The 20,843-nt window shown below is 36.2% G+C and overlaps 1 protein-coding gene across 5 annotated transcripts in view; it reads right to left on the bottom strand.

The window, feature by feature from the left end:
* DLG2 (discs large MAGUK scaffold protein 2) overlaps positions 1 to 20,843 on the bottom strand; it is a 1,971,427-nt gene that overhangs the window by 1,680,126 nt on the left and 270,458 nt on the right. For all 5 annotated transcript variants that reach the window (XM_021102305.1, XM_021102303.1, XM_021102307.1 and 2 more), the window contains exon 3: positions 9,871 to 10,016. In XM_021102305.1, coding sequence (XP_020957964.1) covers positions 9,871 to 10,016 — 146 coding nt within the window. The remainder of the gene's footprint in view (positions 1 to 9,870; positions 10,017 to 20,843) is intronic.

The raw sequence follows: 20,843 nt of genomic DNA on the forward strand, positions 1-20,843 counted from the left end.
GCTTCCAAATGAGGGTTGGAGGGACAACCAATTAGAACAACATAAACTCATTCTAAAAATCTATGTAATAGATAACTCCTGATCTAGCCAACTTCTCCTTTCTCTCTTTAATAACGGAAATATTCTAAAGACACCTATTCAGGGAAATAACTCCTATGGAAGTAGACTGAACCAGGCACAGTCTGAAGACCTATCCAGCAGACAGCTGGAAAGACACTGCCAAATGGTCAGCTACAGAGTTATCAACCGGGATTATTTTACACACACAGATAATTATCTTATCATTATCTTCTACTTGGGGAGTAATTCGGAGTGAGTTTTTCTTGTTTTGTTTTTTTTTTTCTTTTCTTTTATTAAAACCAATCTTAAAAGCCATAACTGATCTGTTAAGAAAAAGCCAGATGGGAAGCAAGAGGGGTTAATAGACGTAAAACACTTAGAACAGTGTCTGGCAAATAAACAACACTAAATAGCTGTTTACTATTATTACCTCTACTTCTAATCTCAATTCTATAATAAGCAATCTTTTATACAAATCGAACACTGTATAAAAAAAGCGCCAGAAGGAAATATGCCAAAATGTTACCAGTGGTTAGATTAAGTGAAGAATCATCACAGTAAAGAGTTACATGAGAGCGTCAATCTTCCTACTTTCCCTACTTTAATTTATTCTATATTTCAGTCAAACATAACCAGTTATAATCTCCTACAGACACCCCATGCTTTACTATTTTTCTGACTTAACTCAGGCTATTTTCTCTACCTGAAATACCCTTTTTGCCTATGCCTACACACTCTATCCATCTTTCAAGGCAACAGCAATAGTAGATAAAAATTACTGAGTTCCTACTATGTACTAGGCACTGTATTAAGCCCATTATATGGATAGTTTCATATGATGAACCAAAGCCCTTTGAGGTAGCTATAGTTGTTTTTCTCTGCTTTACTGATTAGGAAACTACAGTTTAGAATGTTTGAATAACTTATTCAAGGTCATATAGCTTGTGAGTGGCAGGAATAAAATATATAAACCCAGATGTGTTTGACTACAAGGTTAGTGCTTCAGTCACAACTCCATGGAGTCATCCTGAAAAGCCCAGACTACCGGCTAGAAAATAAGCTCCTTGAGGTCAGGGTCAATTTAAAAAAAAAAAAAAAAAAAAAAAAAAAATTCTTTTTAAAATTTCAATGTCTCCCCAGTGACTGTGTCTAACACAGAGCCTAACAAAAAACAGTAGCTTAGATAATAAATATTTAAATGAAAGAATTAATGGATGAGTGAGTCATTCTATCAACTGTCACTTGGACCGTGCACTTGTTTTTAAAATACAGCTACCTGTCACGGAAGATTCAAAAGGTAGAGCTAATTTTAGAATATTTGTTCTTAGGAAAACTTGCTATAAGCCAACGTACTATAACTAAACTTCTTAGCAAGTAATTGATGAAATGGGAGAAATATCCTAGGTGCTAGAATGAAAGCCGTAAACAAAACAGACAAAAACCCTTGCCAGCATACAGCTACTATTTCCTTTAGAGGGAAAATGAACATGTAATTCCTGTGACGATCCCATTTTAGAGGAAGAAGCTGAGTGGGACTACTTCCCCAAAGTCACAGAGCCAGGAAGGGGGCGAGCTTGGATCCAAACCCAAAAGGTCTGACTGTAGAGGGCCTGCCCTTAACAATTAGGCCTCTCTGATAGATAATGGAAAGTGCTATGAATAAAAACAAAGCAGTGAATAATAACAGGGATGCTGGATAAGAAGGGTATTTTAAATAAAACGGGGAAGGATTTACTGAGAAAGTGACATTCAAGATGTGAAAGAGGTGACTCCTGTACTCTCAGCAGATATCCAGAGAAAGAGCATTTCAGGGTAAGGACAAATCAAGTACAAAGATTCAAGGCTCCCGGGTGTGAGGAGCAGGGAGGAGGCTAGGGGAGCGGGGTAGGAATGAATGAGGAGAAGAGTTAGGATTAAATGTTAGACGCAACCAGGGTTACAACTGGCAGGGCTCCATAAGTCACTGTAAGGAAATAAGAGTAATCTGAGGGGGAGGATACAGGGAGATTTTGACAAAAGAGTGGCACAGTCTCTTTTGTTCCACCAGAAAAGCTAAAGATCTCACCATGGGAAGGTTTCTAGATTGTACCTACAGTGTTTGAAAACAGGGCAGTAGAAACCCAGTCACTTAAAATTATACTAAATATGATACGGCATCATACTACATGCTACAAGATTCCAATCTCATTTTTCTATCATTTCTGACTTATTTTATAGCTAAAAACTGAAAGGAGACACTACCAGAGTCAAAAATATCAAAGAACTACTGAGTTGAATTGTGAGGGAAGACGTACAGCATTTTTCACAAGTATCTTTGAAACACAAAGGCTTTACAAGGTACAAGTTACAAGATAAAGAAAAGAAATACTGGGGATGTGATGTACCACCAGATGACCAGTTAATGTAGGTATATTTGAAAATCGTTAAGAGAATAAATCCTAAGAGTTATCACTACATCACAAATATAAAACCTTTTTCTTCTTTCTCTCTCTCTCTCTTTTTTTTGGGGGGGGGTGGTTATATAAGGTGGTAGATGTTAACTAAACTTACTGTGATTATCATTTCACAATAATGTAATTATGCTTACACCTTAAACTTACACAATGCTGTATGTCAATTACATCTCAATAAATTAGGGGGAAAAACTTATTTTGAGACCTATTTTTATAAGTCTCACTTTAAGTTTTTCTTATTTTTCAGAACCTGATTAAGGGATTTCCAGTCATTGTCCACTTTTCTTCATACCAAATTTTCCTGTAGCAAACTAGGCATTAAAATTCAAATTGCAGGATATCTGCTACTACCAGTGAAGCAAATCTTTCTGCATCTGTTGCAGAAGGATAGAATGACTTACTAATATGGGTTTTCCTTGCATAACCTTTTTATCCTAACCATCCTACATTTAAGTTGCTGAATGAAAGGTCTCCAGAATTTCTAGGGAGCATTAGAACAGAAAGCACAGACACCATATTTTGTTTTCAAGTTCAAAAGTTAGAGTCCAGTGTAAGACTGGAAAGATGTATAAGAATATGCACTCAGGATTTCCCTTTGTGGCTCAGCAATAACAAACCCGACTAGCGTCCATGAGGACTCAGGTTCAATCTTTGGCCTTGCTCAGTGGGTTAAGGATCCAGCGTGGCCATGAACTGTGATGTAGGTCACAGACATGGCTTGGATCTGGCATTGTTGTGGCTGTAGTGTAGGCCGGCTCTGATTCAAACACTTGCCTGCAAACTTCCGTATGCTGCAGGTGTGGTCCTAAAAATATATATATACACTCAAGTGGGATATGTTTCTCCCCAATGACATATACATGCTCCCTCTCTCTCTGGCCAAAAAACTCATGTTAAGAGGCAGGAAAGGCATTCCTGTTGTGGCACAACAGAAACGAACAAATCTAGTAACCATGAGGTTGTGGGTTCAATCTCTGGCCTTGCTCAGTGGGGGATTTGGTGTTGCTGTGGTATAGGTCTCAGATGCAGCTCCAGTCCTGCATTGCTGTGGCTGTGGCATAGGTTGGCAGCTGTAGTTCTGATTCAGCCCCTAGCCTGGGAACCTCCATATGCCACAGGTGAAGCCCTAAAAAAGCAAAAAACAAAAAAACTAAACAAAGAAACAGCAAGAGAAAAAGAGTAAAAGAAGAGAAAAAGAAAACTTTGATGAGAATCACTTCACCTTGCATCCTTCTCCCAACCCTAAGCCATTAAGGAAGTTCCCTGGCACCAAGAAAGCACAGGAGAATACAGCAGAAACAAAGGTAGAGGAATGTCCAGAAAGAAAATCTTGAGCAGCTTCGCAAGATCCTGCTGTACCCCCAAAAAGAGCAGGAAGCAGCCAAATGCTCATGTTGCTGCTAGTTATTACCCATGTAGCTATGAGATACACAGATGGAGACTTCTTTTACTAAGTGAAGAAGCTTTGTGGTTGGAATGAAGAGGAAGAGCAGATGGTGGAGAGCACCTCATAGCTAGAAATCTGGTAGAAATATGCATCTCAACTACAAATGTCCACACAAAGGAGTGATGACTACTGAAGGTTAAGAAGGAAGTATCCCAATAGGAGTTATCTCACAATGGATGCTGAGTAATGTCCATGATGCTTCCTTGCCTGTCTCTCTGACCAACATTATTCAGTCCATCAAGTCACTGAGGCACTGTTCTCAACACAGTGATGTACAATATTGCACAGTGCCTCTGCTCTCACTGAGATACAACAGCAGAATATGAATACCAGGGAATCGTTCCCTCTAAGAAAAAAAAAGGTGGGGGGGGGAGAAAAATAGGGAAATGATTAAGTGTAAAGAAGAAATACTTTGAGAATTGACTGAGATCACTTCTTCTCCCTGTTAGCAGATTCAAAGCTTCATACTAAGATCATGCTGATCAACAGAAACATAAAGTTAAAAATTCTAAGCACTATTACAGTTCTTTTCTATTCCTCTGTGCCGGGCACTACGCTAGATGCTGAGTGCACAGTGGTGCCCTTCGTTGTGGAGCCTTCTACCGAGGTGGCACATACCCCCTTGGCAATAAATATCACCAACATCGTGTAACCAGAAGACATTTGATGCCTACTTGTCTTTAAAATATCTAATCCAATGGTTATCTGCCCTGAAACATTCATTCTTATGCTACCAGGTTTCATCTTTACATTGTCGAAATACTTCAAGAGATTGGCTTGACTCTACAGGGGGAGAAAAAAAAAAAAAAAAAACCAAAAAAAAAAAACAAAACAGAGAACAGAATGCTAAGTCCTGAATCTATAAAATAAAGTAATTTCCACCATGATTCCAGACTTTTGCCCCACATGAGTAGGCTGCAATTGTAGAGTATTATACCTACTCTTTCATTTTCCTACATTACCAAAGATTTTTAAAGGCTATAGATGTCTTAGTAAAATCTTTTTTATTTTATTTATTTATTTATTTATTTATTTTATTTATTTTGTCTTTTTGCCTTTTCTAGGGCCACCCTGCAGCATATGGAGGTTCCCAGGCTAGGGGTCCAATCAGAGCTATAGCCGCCAGCCTACACCAGAGCTACAGCAACACAGGATCCGAGCTGTGTCTGCCACCTGCACCACAGCTCACGGCAACGCCAGATCCTTAACCCACTGAGCAAGGCCAGGGATCGAACCCACAACTTCATGGTTCCTAGTCAGATTCATTAACCACTGAGCCACGACGGGAACTCCAGTAAAACCTTTTTTAAAAACAAAGGTACTAGTATATACATAACCTACCAAAAAGTCATATCTCGGAGTTCCCATTATGTTGCGGTGGAAACAAACCCCAGTAGTATCCATGAGGATGCAGGTTCCATCCTTAGTGTGGCTCAGTGGGTTAAGGATCTGGTGTTGCTAGGAGCTGTGGTGTAAGTTGCAGACACAGCTCAAATCACGTGTTGCTGTGGCTATGGTGTGGGCTAGCAGTTACAGTTCCAATTTGACCCCTAGCCTAAGAACTTCCATGTGAGGGGTACAACCATGGCCCTAAGTGTTTTTGAACCTTTGTTTCCAGAGCCAATGTACTGGTCAAATAAGAATATCATTCTTATTGTTTCAGAAGATATTATCCATGACCTCCTTTGTCAGTTTTGATCAACTAAGGCATACCGATTTATTCTCCATTCTAGCCTGCACTATGGGGAGACTCAGCTAAGAGAAGAAAAAAGGACAAGCATAAAAGAATAGGCAAGGAGTCCTATGCCCAGACTGAAGTTGGCAACCAGAGGATGCTTAGAGGGACTTCCTTCTGGTTTAACACATATTTCTTGAGCCTGTTATGTGTGGGTGCTAAGGAATCAGAGATACAGGAAATTTATGATTGATACTCTAAAGAGCTTACACGTCTTTAAATAATTCAGTGTGTTCACAGGAGGAGATGCAAAGTGAGAATTAAAAAACATAACCAGCATTTGCACAACCTCCTCGGGATCTACCTGAGCTGTTGTTATTCTAAGCTTTTCTGGTTATGAACTTCATTTTCACTCCATTTCTCAAGTATTGTTCTTCATTTAGACCATTTTAGCAAAACTTAATTTGGACTCACTTTCCAAACATTGACTTTGGAAAGCTGACCTCCACAGGAAAAGATCTCAGTTGTCCTGGCCCAGGTTACAGAATCCTCAAATAAGACACTTTTCCCCTGTGCCCATTTCTGTCTTCAGAGAGACCAGCCAGCTTGTCTCTTTGCCCCACATAGACCACTAAGGAAGAGCAATCAGACACTTCAGAAGCATGCTGATTGGAGTTAGTATGTGTTCATGTTCTTATATTTTGGACATAACTGGACAATATTCAAATCATCCTAGACCAAGAACTTCTCAAACAAGGGATTTTCAGATGCACAGAACAGAGTTAAAATAAACCCTAAAACTGCATGTGGAAAAGCACACATTACTTTAAGTATCCTCATTTTGACATTGAAAAATAAGTCTAATACACATGAGGATTTTTGTCTCATCATTCTTCCTTATATTTCTGGCATCTGTTCATAAACCAACAAAAAGTCCCAATTTACATGGATTCAATCAAATAATCTTTTAGATAACCACTAAGTAAATAGCCTAAAGATTTTTTTCTTTTTAAATGAGTTTCTAGCTGATATATTTGTTGAAAGGATGTTAATCATAAACCAAAGGCTTTAGATGTATATATTAAGTCATGGAAAATCTTTATCCCTAAGAAAATCCATATATACCAAGATTACATCAATTGAAGCATTTGAACATACAAAAAGCCCATACAAGAGGACAATGAAGAGACATACCTCAGAAAAGTGAGAGAAGTATGAACAAATTAAAAGAAGACCCCATTAAAATATCCAACAAACATCTGAAACAATGCTCAAATTCACTAATAGTCTGGGAACTTGAAATTAAGTTTAAAATGAAGTATCATTAAGCTTATTAAACTGGTAAAACTTAAGAATAGCAGTAACACCTATTGCTGGAATGGATGTGAGATAAAACTGTACCAATATGCAGCATCAGTAAATGGGAAAGGTGAAATCAGTCTGGCAACACTTATTTAATTAAAAATATGCATACCCTTGGAGTCAATAATGTCACCCCTGAGAAACCATCCTATAGATATAAAAAGCATCAGTAAGTCTTGAGAGCCTACCCTATGGATATAAAAAGCATCAGTAAGTATGAATGTATAAGCAATCATCAGATTGCAGCAATAATCACAGTAGCAGAAAACTGGAAACAGTAAATTCCCATTGAGAGGGGAATGATTGAATTAATTATGATAGACTCACATCATGAAATTATGCATCCGTGAAAAGAATGAATTAAAGCTATACCAGACAACTTGAAGTAACATTCACATAATATAAACATTTTTGAGAAACAATTACTGTGCAAAATTTTTGGTATATATGTGTATGCATGCTTCAGCATGGGGATATATATATACACATATATCCATCTCCCATATGCATGTAAATAGTTTATATACAAATACATATTATATGAGTTCAGAAGGATTAAACACATTAAGTTGTTATGACAAGTTATCTTGTATGTGGGGAGGTAGAGCTAATGCAGCATAGGAAGGAAGGAAGTGAAAGAGGAAACATGCAAAAATGAAAAAAACATTTTAGAAAAGGAATTTATTTAGAATAAAAAGCATATATTTGATCATTTCTAGAAAACTGGATATATATGTGGGAATACGTATCTAGAAATTTACTGAAAATAATTTTTAAAAATTCAAAAAGAGCAAATATCAGAACAGTAAGAAACTAAGAAAAAAATAAAAATGAAAAAGATGGTAAATTTTATTACTAAAAAATTAAAAATATTTTGAATGTGAAAGAGTACTATAAGCAAAGTTAATAGTAATCAGCAAACTAGAAATATTGTAACCATTATGACAAAAGGATGGCATATTTCATGAATAAAATGCTCTTAAAAAACCCCAAGAATTTTAGTACCACTCAGAAAAATGGGCAAAGAGCTTAAATCAATTACAAAATAAATATAGTCAATAATCATAAGAAAATACAGTTCAATAATAAATATATATTTGCAACCTAAAGCATTAAGTAACAAAATTTATCTATTAATTTGACAAAATATTTTAAGTAACTAGTGTTACTAAAGGTATAGGTAGATTTGTCTTCTTAAACACTGCTGGTAGCACCTTTCTGCAAAGCACTGCGACAATTTGTAACAAGATCCTAAAAAATGTAAATACCTTTACCTCAGTAGTTTCACTTATATAGGAGTTCCCGTTGTGGCGCAGTGGTTAACGAATCCGACTAGGAACCATGAGGTTGCGGGTTCGAGCCCTGCCCTTGCTCAGTGGGTTAACAATCCGGCGTTGCCGTGAGCTGTGGTGTAGGTTGCAGACGCGGCTCGGATCCTGCGTTGCTGTGGCTCTTGCATGGGCCGGTGGCTGCAGCTCTGATTAGACCCCTAGCCTGGGAACCTCCATATGCCACGGGAGCGGCCCAAGAAATAGCAGAAAGACAAAAGAAAAAAAAAAAAAAAAAAGTAAAAAAAGTAGTTTCACTTATATAATATAATAACTGGGTTTATATACATGGATATCCACTACACATTACTCACAGCAGAAAACTGGAGATAGCCTCATTTTTGAATGGAGAACTTAAAACCCCAAATGGTAGAATATTATATAGTCATTAAAATATTTTCAAAAAATACTTAGTGACATGACATGAGTAAACATTCAAATTAAAAGTCATAAAAGCATCCTACATGCTGCTGTCCCAATTTTCCCTACATATATTTTGTACAGAAAAAAGACTAAGTCAAAATGATTACTTCTAGGTATTGAAATTAAGATGTTTTAATGCTTTTTTAGCATTTTATAAACTTCACATAGTATCTATGAATTAACATATTATTGTCATTGCTAATTATTTCTTCAAGTAACTAAGGGGATCATTAGACTCAGTCTTATCCAGTTTCCAAATCAATTCTGAGCAGGATGGAAAAGCATAGCATAGGCCTTAGTCTTAACAATTTAAAGATTTGCCAAAAGTTCTATTGATTACTACTAGGATTCTACATAGCTACTAAATCAGCTACACAACCCTAATCATGACAGACTGTGTATGTTGCACACATGCACTCTAGTACCTGCTTTCCAAGTATATACTGACTGCCTTTTAAAAACATCATTGGTCAGCCCCTGCCTCCACAGTAACCCTTAGCTATGAAAATGAGATATACCTCAACTTGCCTTATTCTTTGGTAACTGTTAAACCCAAGAGTAATCCTCAAACTTTTCAACCCCACAATCTTATTGGTAAAAAACTATTTGAGTATGCAATTCTAGTAACTTTATATTTATTTTTAAATGTACCTGTATTACTGTTAATATATGTTATAAATTGCCTAAATATAAAGGATTATAAAGAACATGATAAAAAGCAATGTAAATTGGAGTTCTATTATTTTGTTCGTATACCGCAATGGATCATTTTATTTATTTTATTTCAGAAGCATGTTCTGAAATTCCAGAATGCCTTCTACTTGAGTCTGCTCAAATTATGATAATATTCAAACAGAATTCACTTACAGAATATAAAGAACCATGTCTTTCCTGTGCCCTATTTTATCTTTTAGCAAGATCTGGATTTTCATCTATAAATATTATATACAGTATGGCATAACCACATTTCTATTATTACTGTTAACATGTGTGGTTAGCATTAGTTGGTTACTACCACCCAACTACCACTACTACAACCACTACTTCTTTACTGGTAAAAACAATTGTGGGATCTACCGGTAGAATAAGTAATTATCACTTTCAAAATTATCAATAATATACCTCTGTAGACTTTTGAAGGTTATCATGGCACGGAGCAAGAAGGGCTGTCTTCTCCCATTTCAGTGCAACTTGATTGGCTTCCTCTATCTTCTGCTCACAACTTTTTTGAGAATTAAGCAATGTCACCTCATAAAATTCTTGAATATCTGTAAAGAAAATGCAAGGGAAAAATCAAATCATACACTATTCCACAAATAGCTTCTGCATGTATGGGTATATGGAAAATTTGCTGATTAAAAGAAATACATAAATACATGGGGAAAGAATCTGAAAAAGAATGGATGTGTGTGTATGCATAACTAAATCACTTTGTTGTACAGCAGGAATTATCACAACATTGTAAATCAACTATATTTCAATAAAACTTTGAAAAGGAAGAACTACACAAATATGTAGTCAAAGAAAAATAATAAAAATAGAGGAATTCTGAAAATCACATTTTGCCTGCATGAGAATTCTTATAGCAACTTTATTGATAACTACAAAAAATGGAAGTAAACAAGACATCTTTCAATTAGCAAAACTATTTAGTATACTTAGTATAAACTATAGTAAATTCATATAATGGAATACTATTCAGCAACAGAAAAGAAATGAGTTATCAAACCATGCAAAAGCATAGATGAATCTTAAATGTATACTGCTAAGTTTAAAAAAGCCAGCCATGTAACTAGGCTATAATTACATGATTCCATTCACATAATGTTTGGAAAAGGCAAAACTAAAGAAGTAATAGGCGTTCCCATTGTGCCTCAGTGTTAACAAACCCTACTAGTATCCATGAGGATGTGGGTTTGATCCCTGGCCTCATGCAGTAGGTTAAGGATCCTGCGTTGCCCAAGGCTGTGGGGTAGATCACAGACATGGCTCAGAGCCCACCTTGCTGTAGCTGTGCCATAGGTCAGCAGCTGCAGCTGCAACTCAACCCCTAGCCTGGGAACTTCCATATGTGGCAGGTGTGACTCTGAAAAGCAAGCAAGCAAGCAAGCAAGAATAAAATGATCAGTGACTGCTATAGGTTCGGGGAGAGGAAAGAAGGGTTAAACAGTAAAGCACAGGGTGACAAAAATATTCTGTAATGATACATGAAGCATTTGTCAAAACTCAGAGCAAATTTAGATATTCATTTAGGAAGTTAGGGTATCCCAAGATGAAAAGCAGGCTGTGACAAAAGCATCTAACTAAATTACAAATGAATGAAATAACCTCACTGAAGGCAGTAGGAGAAAAAGAGGATGACCTGAAATGAGTAGAGACTATGAAACCAAAGACAAGAAACTATACAAAAGCATCCTATTCTATACTCTAGTTGGTAAATTTCTTTCTTATGGAATACAAGCCAACAATTTTGAAACCACTGTATGTGTGTGTAGGGTGTGTGTGTGTGTGTGTAACTAGAAGTGAAGAATTAAGTAAATGATTGATCTGTGATGGGATCTGGTTTCTCACTGTTGGAGTAAGAAGTTACAAACAAGAAAGTGGGTGAGTTGGGGATGGTACTAGAATAAGTCATGTGATTTGGGGGTAGTTTTAGAGACATCATTACCAATTCCTGTTTAGCTTAATATGGAAATGATTGGGTACACATAAAAATATGTACAAATAGGTTAGTATACACACACATATTCCCTCACTCTCTCTGCTGAAAGGGCCTCCAAGTAATGACCGGTCCCTATATAGCATTCTTCACCAAATGGTGGAGAGTAATAAATAAGCACAATTGGTATTAGATTATAATCTGGAGTATCTCTATGAATTTACAAGTTTTGAGAGGAAGGAAAGGAGTGAGGGAAGAGGTAGATAGATATATAAAATATGAATATAAATAAAAATAAATATGTATTTTTATATTTCCTAGCTTTGTTATATTTTTCTAGGTTGTGAGGGCCTAGCAGCAAGGACACTCCAACAGCAATTGGCACACACAGAGCCCAGATCTTGGTTTCAATAAAAGGAACCAGAGCTTTGGGGGGAAATGGTTGGTCCTAGTACTAAGGCAGGAAATATAACAAGATTAGCCTGAAAAATCTTATAATATCAGTAAGTAAGAAAATGTTCCCCAAGCCAAATTTTAAAAAAACTTGCTACAATGGGGACACGACAAAACAATACAAAAGTTACATGAAAAAGCAGCCAAAGATGGCCAAAACTGGAACAATTTGAGTGTGTATGTGTATGTATGTATGTATGTATGTGTGTGTGTGTGTGTGTGTGTATGTACATATAAATACACACACAAATAAAACCTATGCCTAGGACTAGGCATAGCATAATATGCAGAATACAAAAGACAAAGCAAAAATCTTAAAATCAGAAAGAGAAAAGATACATCAGACTTCGTAGAAGCAATAATGGAAGGTGGATGACAGAACAACTTCAAAATTTTGCGAGAAAATGACTATTACCAGAGGATTGTTTCTTTGCAAAATATATATCTTATTTTTTAAGTTTGCATGTGAAATATATAAATAAATATCAAAACTCAAAGAAGGCAAACAACCCAACAGAAAAATGAGCAAAAGATTTGGCCAGAAAAAAAAAAAAAAAAGATTTTACCAGGCACTTTAGCCAAGAAAATAATAAGCAGCAGATAAGCACATGAAGAGATACTCAACATCATTAATCATTACAGAAATGAAAAATTAAAACCACAGTGAGATACCACTACATATTTACTACATATATATTAGAAGGGCTAGAATTAAAAAGAACATCCCAAGCATTGAGAGTGATCTGAAGGAACTAGATCTCTCAAACACTTATAGAATCGAAAAATGGTACAATCACCTTGAAAAAGTTTGGCAGTTTCTTAAAAAGTTAAACATACAGCTACTACATAATGCAGTCATTACTGTTCTAGATATTTACCTAAGAAAAAAGGAGTTACATGTTCATATAAAAGGTCAAATCTGAAAACAGTCCAAATGTTGATCAATAAATGAATGAATAACAAATTGTGGTATATCCATACAATGGAATATTATTAATCAATAAAGAAGAACAAATTATTAATACACACAATATGAATGAATCTCAAAATAATATGTCCAGTGAACAAAGTCAGATGAAAATGAGTGTATCTTTTATATCAGTTATATAAAATTTAGAAAATGCAAGCAAATCTATGCTGACAGAAAAAAATTCAGCAGTGGTCTGGGAATTGGGGTGTGAGAGCTGGCAGGAAAGGGTAAATGGGGAAGATTACAAAGGGATAAGAGGAAACTTTAAGGGGTAATGGATACGCTCACTATCTTATTTGTGCTAATCATTTAACTGGTGTTTACATGTCAAAACATATTAAATCATATACTTCACGTATGTGCAGTTATTTATCAATTACACCTCAATAAAGAAAGCAAAAAAGACAAGATGCAAATTGAGAGAAGATATTTTCATAATATATAGGCAAAGGAACAGTAACCACATATGCAAAGACCAATAAATCAAAAAGGAAAAGACATTCAAACCAAAAGAAAATATTGGTAAGAAGAGTAAACAGGGCATTTCACAGTAAAGGAAGCATATTTCACTGATATGGGAAAAGATTATAAACCTCATCAGTGATGATAAATACAAACTGAGATAACAATGAAACACCATCTACAGTAATAATATTGGCTAAGGTACTATTTTAGTTTAGAATATGAACTCAGGGAACATGATTCCTCAGCTCTTTTCTTTTTTCTTAAGATTGTTTGAGTTCTTCAGGGTCTTTTGTGTTTCCAGACAAATTTTAAAATTACTTTAAAATGTCATTGGTATTTTGATATGGATTGCACTAAATCTGTACATGCCTGAGGTAGTGTGGTCATTTTAGCAATATTAATTCTTCTACTCCAAGAGCATGATATATCTTTCCATCTGTCTATGTCATCTTCAATTTCTTTCAACAATGTCTTATAGTTTTCTGAGTACAGGTCTTTTACCTCTTTAGGTAAGTTTATCCCTAAGTATTTCACTCACCATATATAGAACAGGAGTTCCCATCATGGCTCAGTGGAAACAAATATGACCAGTAGCCACGAGGACGCAGGTTCAATCCCTGGCCTCGCTCAGTGGGTTAAGGATCCAGCATTGCCATAAGCTTATGGTGTAGGTCACAGATGAGGCTTGGATCTGGCATTGCTGTGGCTGTGGCATAGAACAGAGATTATAGCTCCAATACAACCCATAGCCTGGGGACTTCCATATGCCTCTGTTGCAGCCCTAAAAAAAAAAAAAAAAGAAAAAAAGAAAAAAGAAATCGGTTTATAGAAGGGGAAGGAGCAACATATGGACAGAGGATTAAGAGGTACAAATTATTATGTATGAATAAGTTATAAGGACACATTGTGCAACACAGGGAATATAGCCAATATTTGATAATAACTATAAATGGATAGGAATATAACCTTAAAAACTGTGAATCACTCTATTGTATACACATTATTTATATAATATTGTATATCTACTCTACTTCAATAAAAAAAAATATGGGTCAATGGTAACTTCTTATTCTTTATGAGTCAATTACCATAACCACTTTAGAAAACAATCTTGTTTTGTCTTATAAAATTGAACATCTGTTTCTCCTATAATCCAGCATTTCTACTACTCAGTATATATCCTAGATAAACTCTTAGACATATGCACCAGGAAACAAACGAAAATGTTCACAGCAACAGATTATAGGAGCAAAAAAAATTAGAAACAATTCAATATCCATCAGAAAGAAAATGGGTAAATATGGTATGTTCTCAAAATGGAAGTTATGTAGCAAAAAAATAAATGAACTACAGTATGAAATAACAAATACATCTTAGACATATAAAAATATTTTTGTAAAGTTCAAAAACATGCAAAACTAAATCATATATTTTTAGGCATTCATACAAACATATGTGGAAAAAAAAAATTAGACCAAAGCAAAAAAGCACAGGAAAAGTTCTAAGTACATAGTAAAAAGAGTGGGCAAAAAAATAGGATAGAAGAGAAACACATAGGTAGATATAAATTAATGGTAGTCTAGTTCCAGATTTGGAGGGTAATTTCAGGAATGTTTATTGTCATGCTATATGTATTATATATAAATTGCATATATTCTTTTACTTGTATTAAATATTAAATATTTTAAATAAAGAAAATTATTGAATGTTTCATAAATATGAAGATTTACTTTAAAAAGCTACAAATCCCCAAATTTCATGCATAACTACAACTTTATTCTACCACTAGCAATAAAAGAGCTGCAAAACTATGCTTGGAAAATGTGTAAGAATAGAAGGCAAAAGCCAGACATACAAATTCATACAAATCCTTTTCATATTTTTTAATATAGTAAGGGTTGTTAGGGAATTAATTGGATTGATAGAAGTGAGAGTAATAAGGAATTTTAAAAAAATGAAATCCAAAAAATAAGATAGATTTACATTGTCTGGTCTCAAGTATTAATTAAAAATAAAAGGAAAAAAATGGGAGTTCTTCGTGGCCTAGGATTAAAGGATCCAGCATTGTCACTAATATGGCTCGGGTCCCTGCTATGGCATAGGTTTGATCCCTAACCTGGGAACATCTGCATGCTGTGAGCATCGCCCCCAAAAAAAGAAAAAGAAAAGAAAGAATTTCTATAAAGATTTCTGCAGCTACATTTTTCACTAAAGAATGACTTGTAATGCGTAAAATAATTCTGCAGATAGATTTCAAGATTATTTTTCTTTGTATCCATTTTAAGGATATACACACTGTTTCATAAGCAGCATTTGCAAGTTGCCAAGTTCTGAAATATTAGGTGTATAAATACCCAGAAATAGAACATTTATCATATGCATGTTCAGGATTCATACCAACAAGCTATACTATGAAACACAATGGGTACCAGTAACTTGATCGCATTTAGAAAAGCTCATGGAGAATACTTTCATATTAAATTTGAAAATATTATTAAATTTGAAAATCTTTCAAATTTTAATATTAAATTCAGAAATCTTAATTAACTTACAACCCCAAATCTGAGGAAGTGCTCAGTCTCTTTTACTCCTTCGTCTACCTATACTCCCTGCCTAAGCAACTACTAGAGAGGAAGAAGGTGGCCTTAGTTAAGTCAATGACTACTTAAATTTGAAGGTCTACGATAAGGTCGAATTTTACCTCTGGTGAGTCAGCATTATTTTTTTAATGCCTGGCATATATCGGTTTGTCATTTTCCAAGCTTCTCTTTTTAGCACCCTCTTGTATCCCCACCATAATGACCATGACCACTTTTTGTCTGCTCCCATGGCTGAGTTCAGGCCTTCACCATTCCTGGCTCACACGCTTCCCTAGGCTCAGATGTCCTTTCCTACACAGAGATGCTTTACTTCTTCAATGCCCAGGCCCAGTACTATTCCTTTAGTAAAAGGATATTGCAAGTCAGAGATCCAAATATGAGATGCCATCAGAATAGAAATCATTCTTCCTAAAACTGAGTTCAATTGAGCAGGATGTGTGAGTAAGAACACCCAAATAGCAACCACCATAGAGAAAAAAATACTTGTGTTGGGGGTTGCAGGGGGTGGTGGGAGGTAGGCAATGTCACTTCTTTCCCCTCATTCCCGCAAAGTATAGCTCAGATCTATATCATAGTTATTTCTCATTCTACCTTATATTAGAAGTACTTGTTCACCCACCCATCCTCAATTCTACCTTTCCATTCAATAAGTAATTTTTAAGTGCCAGGCATGGCCCTTAGAAATGAAAATGATGTCAGAACCAGTCATATATTCTCTACTGCCTAGCATCATTCTTTACACTAAGTACAACAATGAATGCTTGCTAATTTTAGTTTATTTGCATTCCCTCTCTGTTTAAGGTTCAAAGAGAAAAAACATCATTGAATAAAGTCAAATCTTTTCACACTCAGGACTATAGAAAATATTTGGATTATGTTTCTTCTTTTTTTTTTTTTTTTTTTTTTTTTTTTTGTCTTTTGTCCTTTTACAGCCATACCCATGGCAAATGGAGGTTCCCAGGCTAGGGGTCTAATCAGAGCTGTTGCTGGCCTATGCCATAGCCACAGGAATGCCAGATCCGAGCCGTGTCTGCGACCTACACCACCGCTCATGGCAACACCAAATCCTTAACCCAATGAGCAAGGCCAGGGATCGAACCCACAACCTCATGGTTCCTAGCTGGATTTGTTTCTGCTGTGCAATGACGGGAACTCCTGGATTATGTTTCTATGTGACTTGACTACTTGAGTCAATCACAACTGCTCACACTTTTTATTTTGCGTAGTCCTCTCTCAAATGAAAAAAAGTTTTGTTACCTCTAAGGATATATTCTAAAAAAATTCCTTAAATTCTTGAAGTCATGTTCACATTGACCTCACAGTTATTTTTTTAATCTATAAATTATTGTCAAATTTAGAAATGACTGTTTCTCAAACTCTAACACACACATGAATCTGAATCACCTGGAGATTTTGTTAAAATGAAAATTATTATTAAAGTAAGGAATGGAGGCTAGATCTCTGTATTTCTAACAAGCTCCCAGGTGATGTTAATGGCTTCTGATTTACAAAAAAAAAAAAAAAAAGGAGCTCTGTAATTAAAACCCAAGGCATCATACTCTCATTTCAAACATCTCTTACTGAGTTATTACAATCTTCTTCAGACTGAGGGGTCAGGACAAATCCCAATAGGAGGAGCAAATTGGCAAGAGAAAAACTCTGTCTGTTGATTGTGAGGCAGGAGATAGATGGCTCCCAGGCCAAGTAACTAGAATTCATCCCCTGTGGACAGAACTTCAAGATAAGAATATGAAAGGAGCAAGGAGGAGCTGTGTTTTGCTTGGATAAAAAATAAAGAGACCACATATTTCTCATTCTTGAGGTCGAGGAGACCTCCCCAACTCTCCACATGCAAGAAAATGTTCCTCAAGGGTCCGAGAAGGGAGGAGCATTGGACCATAGTACATCCTACCAAGTTCTCAGAAACCCTTGCGCTAGAATCTGTCTTGACTAAAAGATACGAGCACACAGGGGAGGGCCCTGGGTCAGGCCAAATATGGACTCGAGGCCAGACAAAGCAAAATGATTGGCCAGAGGGAGCCCAGAAGGACCGCCCCTGTACAAGAGATTTAAACCACCCCTAAAGCATGTGGTATCACCTTTCTCTTGTCTGTCTCTCCCCGACCCACCCAAGGCTGCCTGTGTTTTCTCCCCATATATCTTCTCCTCTAATAAGCACTTTACTTGCCTCACTGCTCTCAGTCTCTTTGCCAAATTTTTTCTACAAAAGGCCAAGGACCAGGGACCTACATCAAGCCTGTTGGCCCTTGTGGTCTAGTGGTCAGTGTTCAGCACTCTCAACCCACAGCCACCAAAGAACAATTGAAAAATAATAACTCCTTAATGAATATTATGGACTAAACTGATTCAGATTCCATGAGCTAGAAACTCAGTTAAAAGGAATTATGTTTCCATACTCTACCTCTAGGGCAGAGAGGTCAACTTCTAGGTGATATCCAAGACAGTTCCTATTCAGTCCAACCTCTCTCTTTTGTCTTAACATACATTTCAAAAAGAGGAGACCTTGTTTTTGTAACGACCAGGCACAGCTGGCACAGCTGTGTCTTCAATTGTCAAGCAGCATGACCAAGGGAATCCATACTAATAGGACTATCTTTTTAAGCACACCCTTAAAAACTCATATCATTAAATATTTCCTCTTTTACCAAGGCGAGACAATCCAAGATGCCATACTTATTTCAATGATGATGCTATTTCTTCAAAAGATCCTTAGAGATCCTCTTTGAGATGTACCTTCCAGCAGCTGAGGGACTTATTTTTAATATCCTCAGAAGCAGTGAATCCTCTGAGTAGATTCACTCAATAGCAGCTTCATTTGAAGGAGATTTGATTTTTGTTTAATGTCAAAATTCATTGGGCAAACTGTCAATATGGTGAATGACGGAGAAATAGATTTCATTTTATACAACTTGAAATAAAGAGAATATGACTTAAATCATGAGTTTTTTTCCCCTTGTATGACTCCCAAATTACTCTACAATTATTTACATAACCATAACCACAGGAAAACAAAAAAAAAAGCAACCAAAATGCCGGATGTTTAACATACTTTTATCCTTTCTTATCTATTAGCTCAAGGGCTGGAATAACAGTAACCAGGGAAAAGCTCTTTTTTGCTTCCTCTCATTTCAGCCTTCATGTTGTTAGACACAGTGCTGATGGGGCAATTACAGTCACCTCTCCGGCCTGTCAACCAGAAGTCTCTTTGGAGCTTGTAATTGTTAGTTCCTCTCAGGTTTTTGTGATTCGCAGATATGGCTACAACTCACCAAAGCTGTTTAATCCCAAGAATTCACTGCAATCAGCTGAGGATTCTCACCATACAGCCTCACTAAAGAGACGGTAATCTTCATAAGATGTGCCTTCTTTTAAAACATATGGCGTATGCTTCTTCTAGCATCTTTTTTCTCTGTAGGATTTCCCATACCACACATCTGATTATGTATTCAGCTGAACAGTGTAACACAGTTGATCTTGCTATATTTATATTTAAAGATGCTACAAAGTGCAGTCTTGGTGTTCAATTAGCCTTTCCTGAACACTTGGTTCTGTTTGGGGAGCTCACATCCAATTTCTTTACACTACCTCCAGCTACTACCTTTCTGCAAAGTAAAAACTTATCATTCTTTTGGTCCATTTGAGCCCAAGACTACTAAATACTGAAGCATAGTAACAGATTTCTAACAAAGGTTTTATCACTGGAGTATGCATCCTATCTTGGGCTGGCAGCCAGTTAAGATTCTTTTAAGAATCTTGAGGGATTAGAATATTACCTGGGCCGAGAAGAATAAATATGAATATGCGTGAATAAACTTAAATGTGGATGCAGATGAAATATAAGTTAAATTTCACAGCCAAGAAAAGGGAGTGAAGGTAATATCAGTGATAGGTATAAACCAAGTATCAAGTTAGGGAAGAACAGAGTCCAGACTATAGCAGGGATGAGTGTGAAGCTCAGAGTTCAAGGACTAACACATGATCAAACCTAATAGATATTGAAGGAGCAAGACCAAATAATCAGGAAATGCTTACACACAAAAGACTCAAGCAAATTTCCACAATAATCTGATATGATTTGGCTTCTTCTATGCCTGGACAGAGCATGAAAGGAAGGGAGGGGAGGAGGAAGAAATGGAGGGGGGATGGGAAGGAGGGAGGAAGGAAAGAAGGGATGAGGAAGGGAATCTTGGTTTCAAGATACTTTCTTCTACTAGAAGGAACCAGAGTTTTTTGGATAAAGGCTTACTCTAGAGCTAGAGCAGGGAAATTATAAGATGAACCTGGGGCTTTCTATTGCACCAGAAAGTAAGGAAGTGCCTAAAAATCATGGGAACATATCAAAAAGACGTGAAAGCTTTTGAAGCTTTCCCCTGGACTGGGGAAACAGAGCTATAAAAGATATTTTGGAATTGAATATGGACTCTGCATTAAAGTATTGTATTTGAAGGGCTCCTATGAACCAAATCTGGAACAATCTGAGCATTAAAATAATTAATAATAGTAATAGATTATAATCTATAGAATAAAGTAAGAATCTATGAGTTCATCCTAACAAATAAATGAGTGATTAAATGGAAGAGAAAGGAAAGCTCCTCCTCATAGGAGAATTCTAGCTAATAAATAGAGAAGAAATAATGGAATTAGAAAACCATCCAAGGATGCTGCAACTAGCGGGTAAAAATTTGGTGAAGAACATGTTATACAGTGGCAAAATACCACCCCATAAATTAGAATAAACTGCCCCTGGGAGCCTCCTGTTATCAACCACCAAGATGAATATAGCATCATTCATGTTAATTCTTCCAAAAATGCATACACAGAATCTAATCATTAGGAAAACATTAGACAAAATAAAACTGTAGGACCGTTTGCAAAATCCCTGGCCTGTGATATTCAAAAATGTCCAGGTCAAGAAATTTCAGATTAA

The sequence above is a fragment of the Sus scrofa genome, chromosome 9 (genome assembly GCF_000003025.6).
Source record: "Sus scrofa isolate TJ Tabasco breed Duroc chromosome 9, Sscrofa11.1, whole genome shotgun sequence".
NCBI classification, from domain to species: domain Eukaryota; kingdom Metazoa; phylum Chordata; class Mammalia; order Artiodactyla; family Suidae; genus Sus; species Sus scrofa.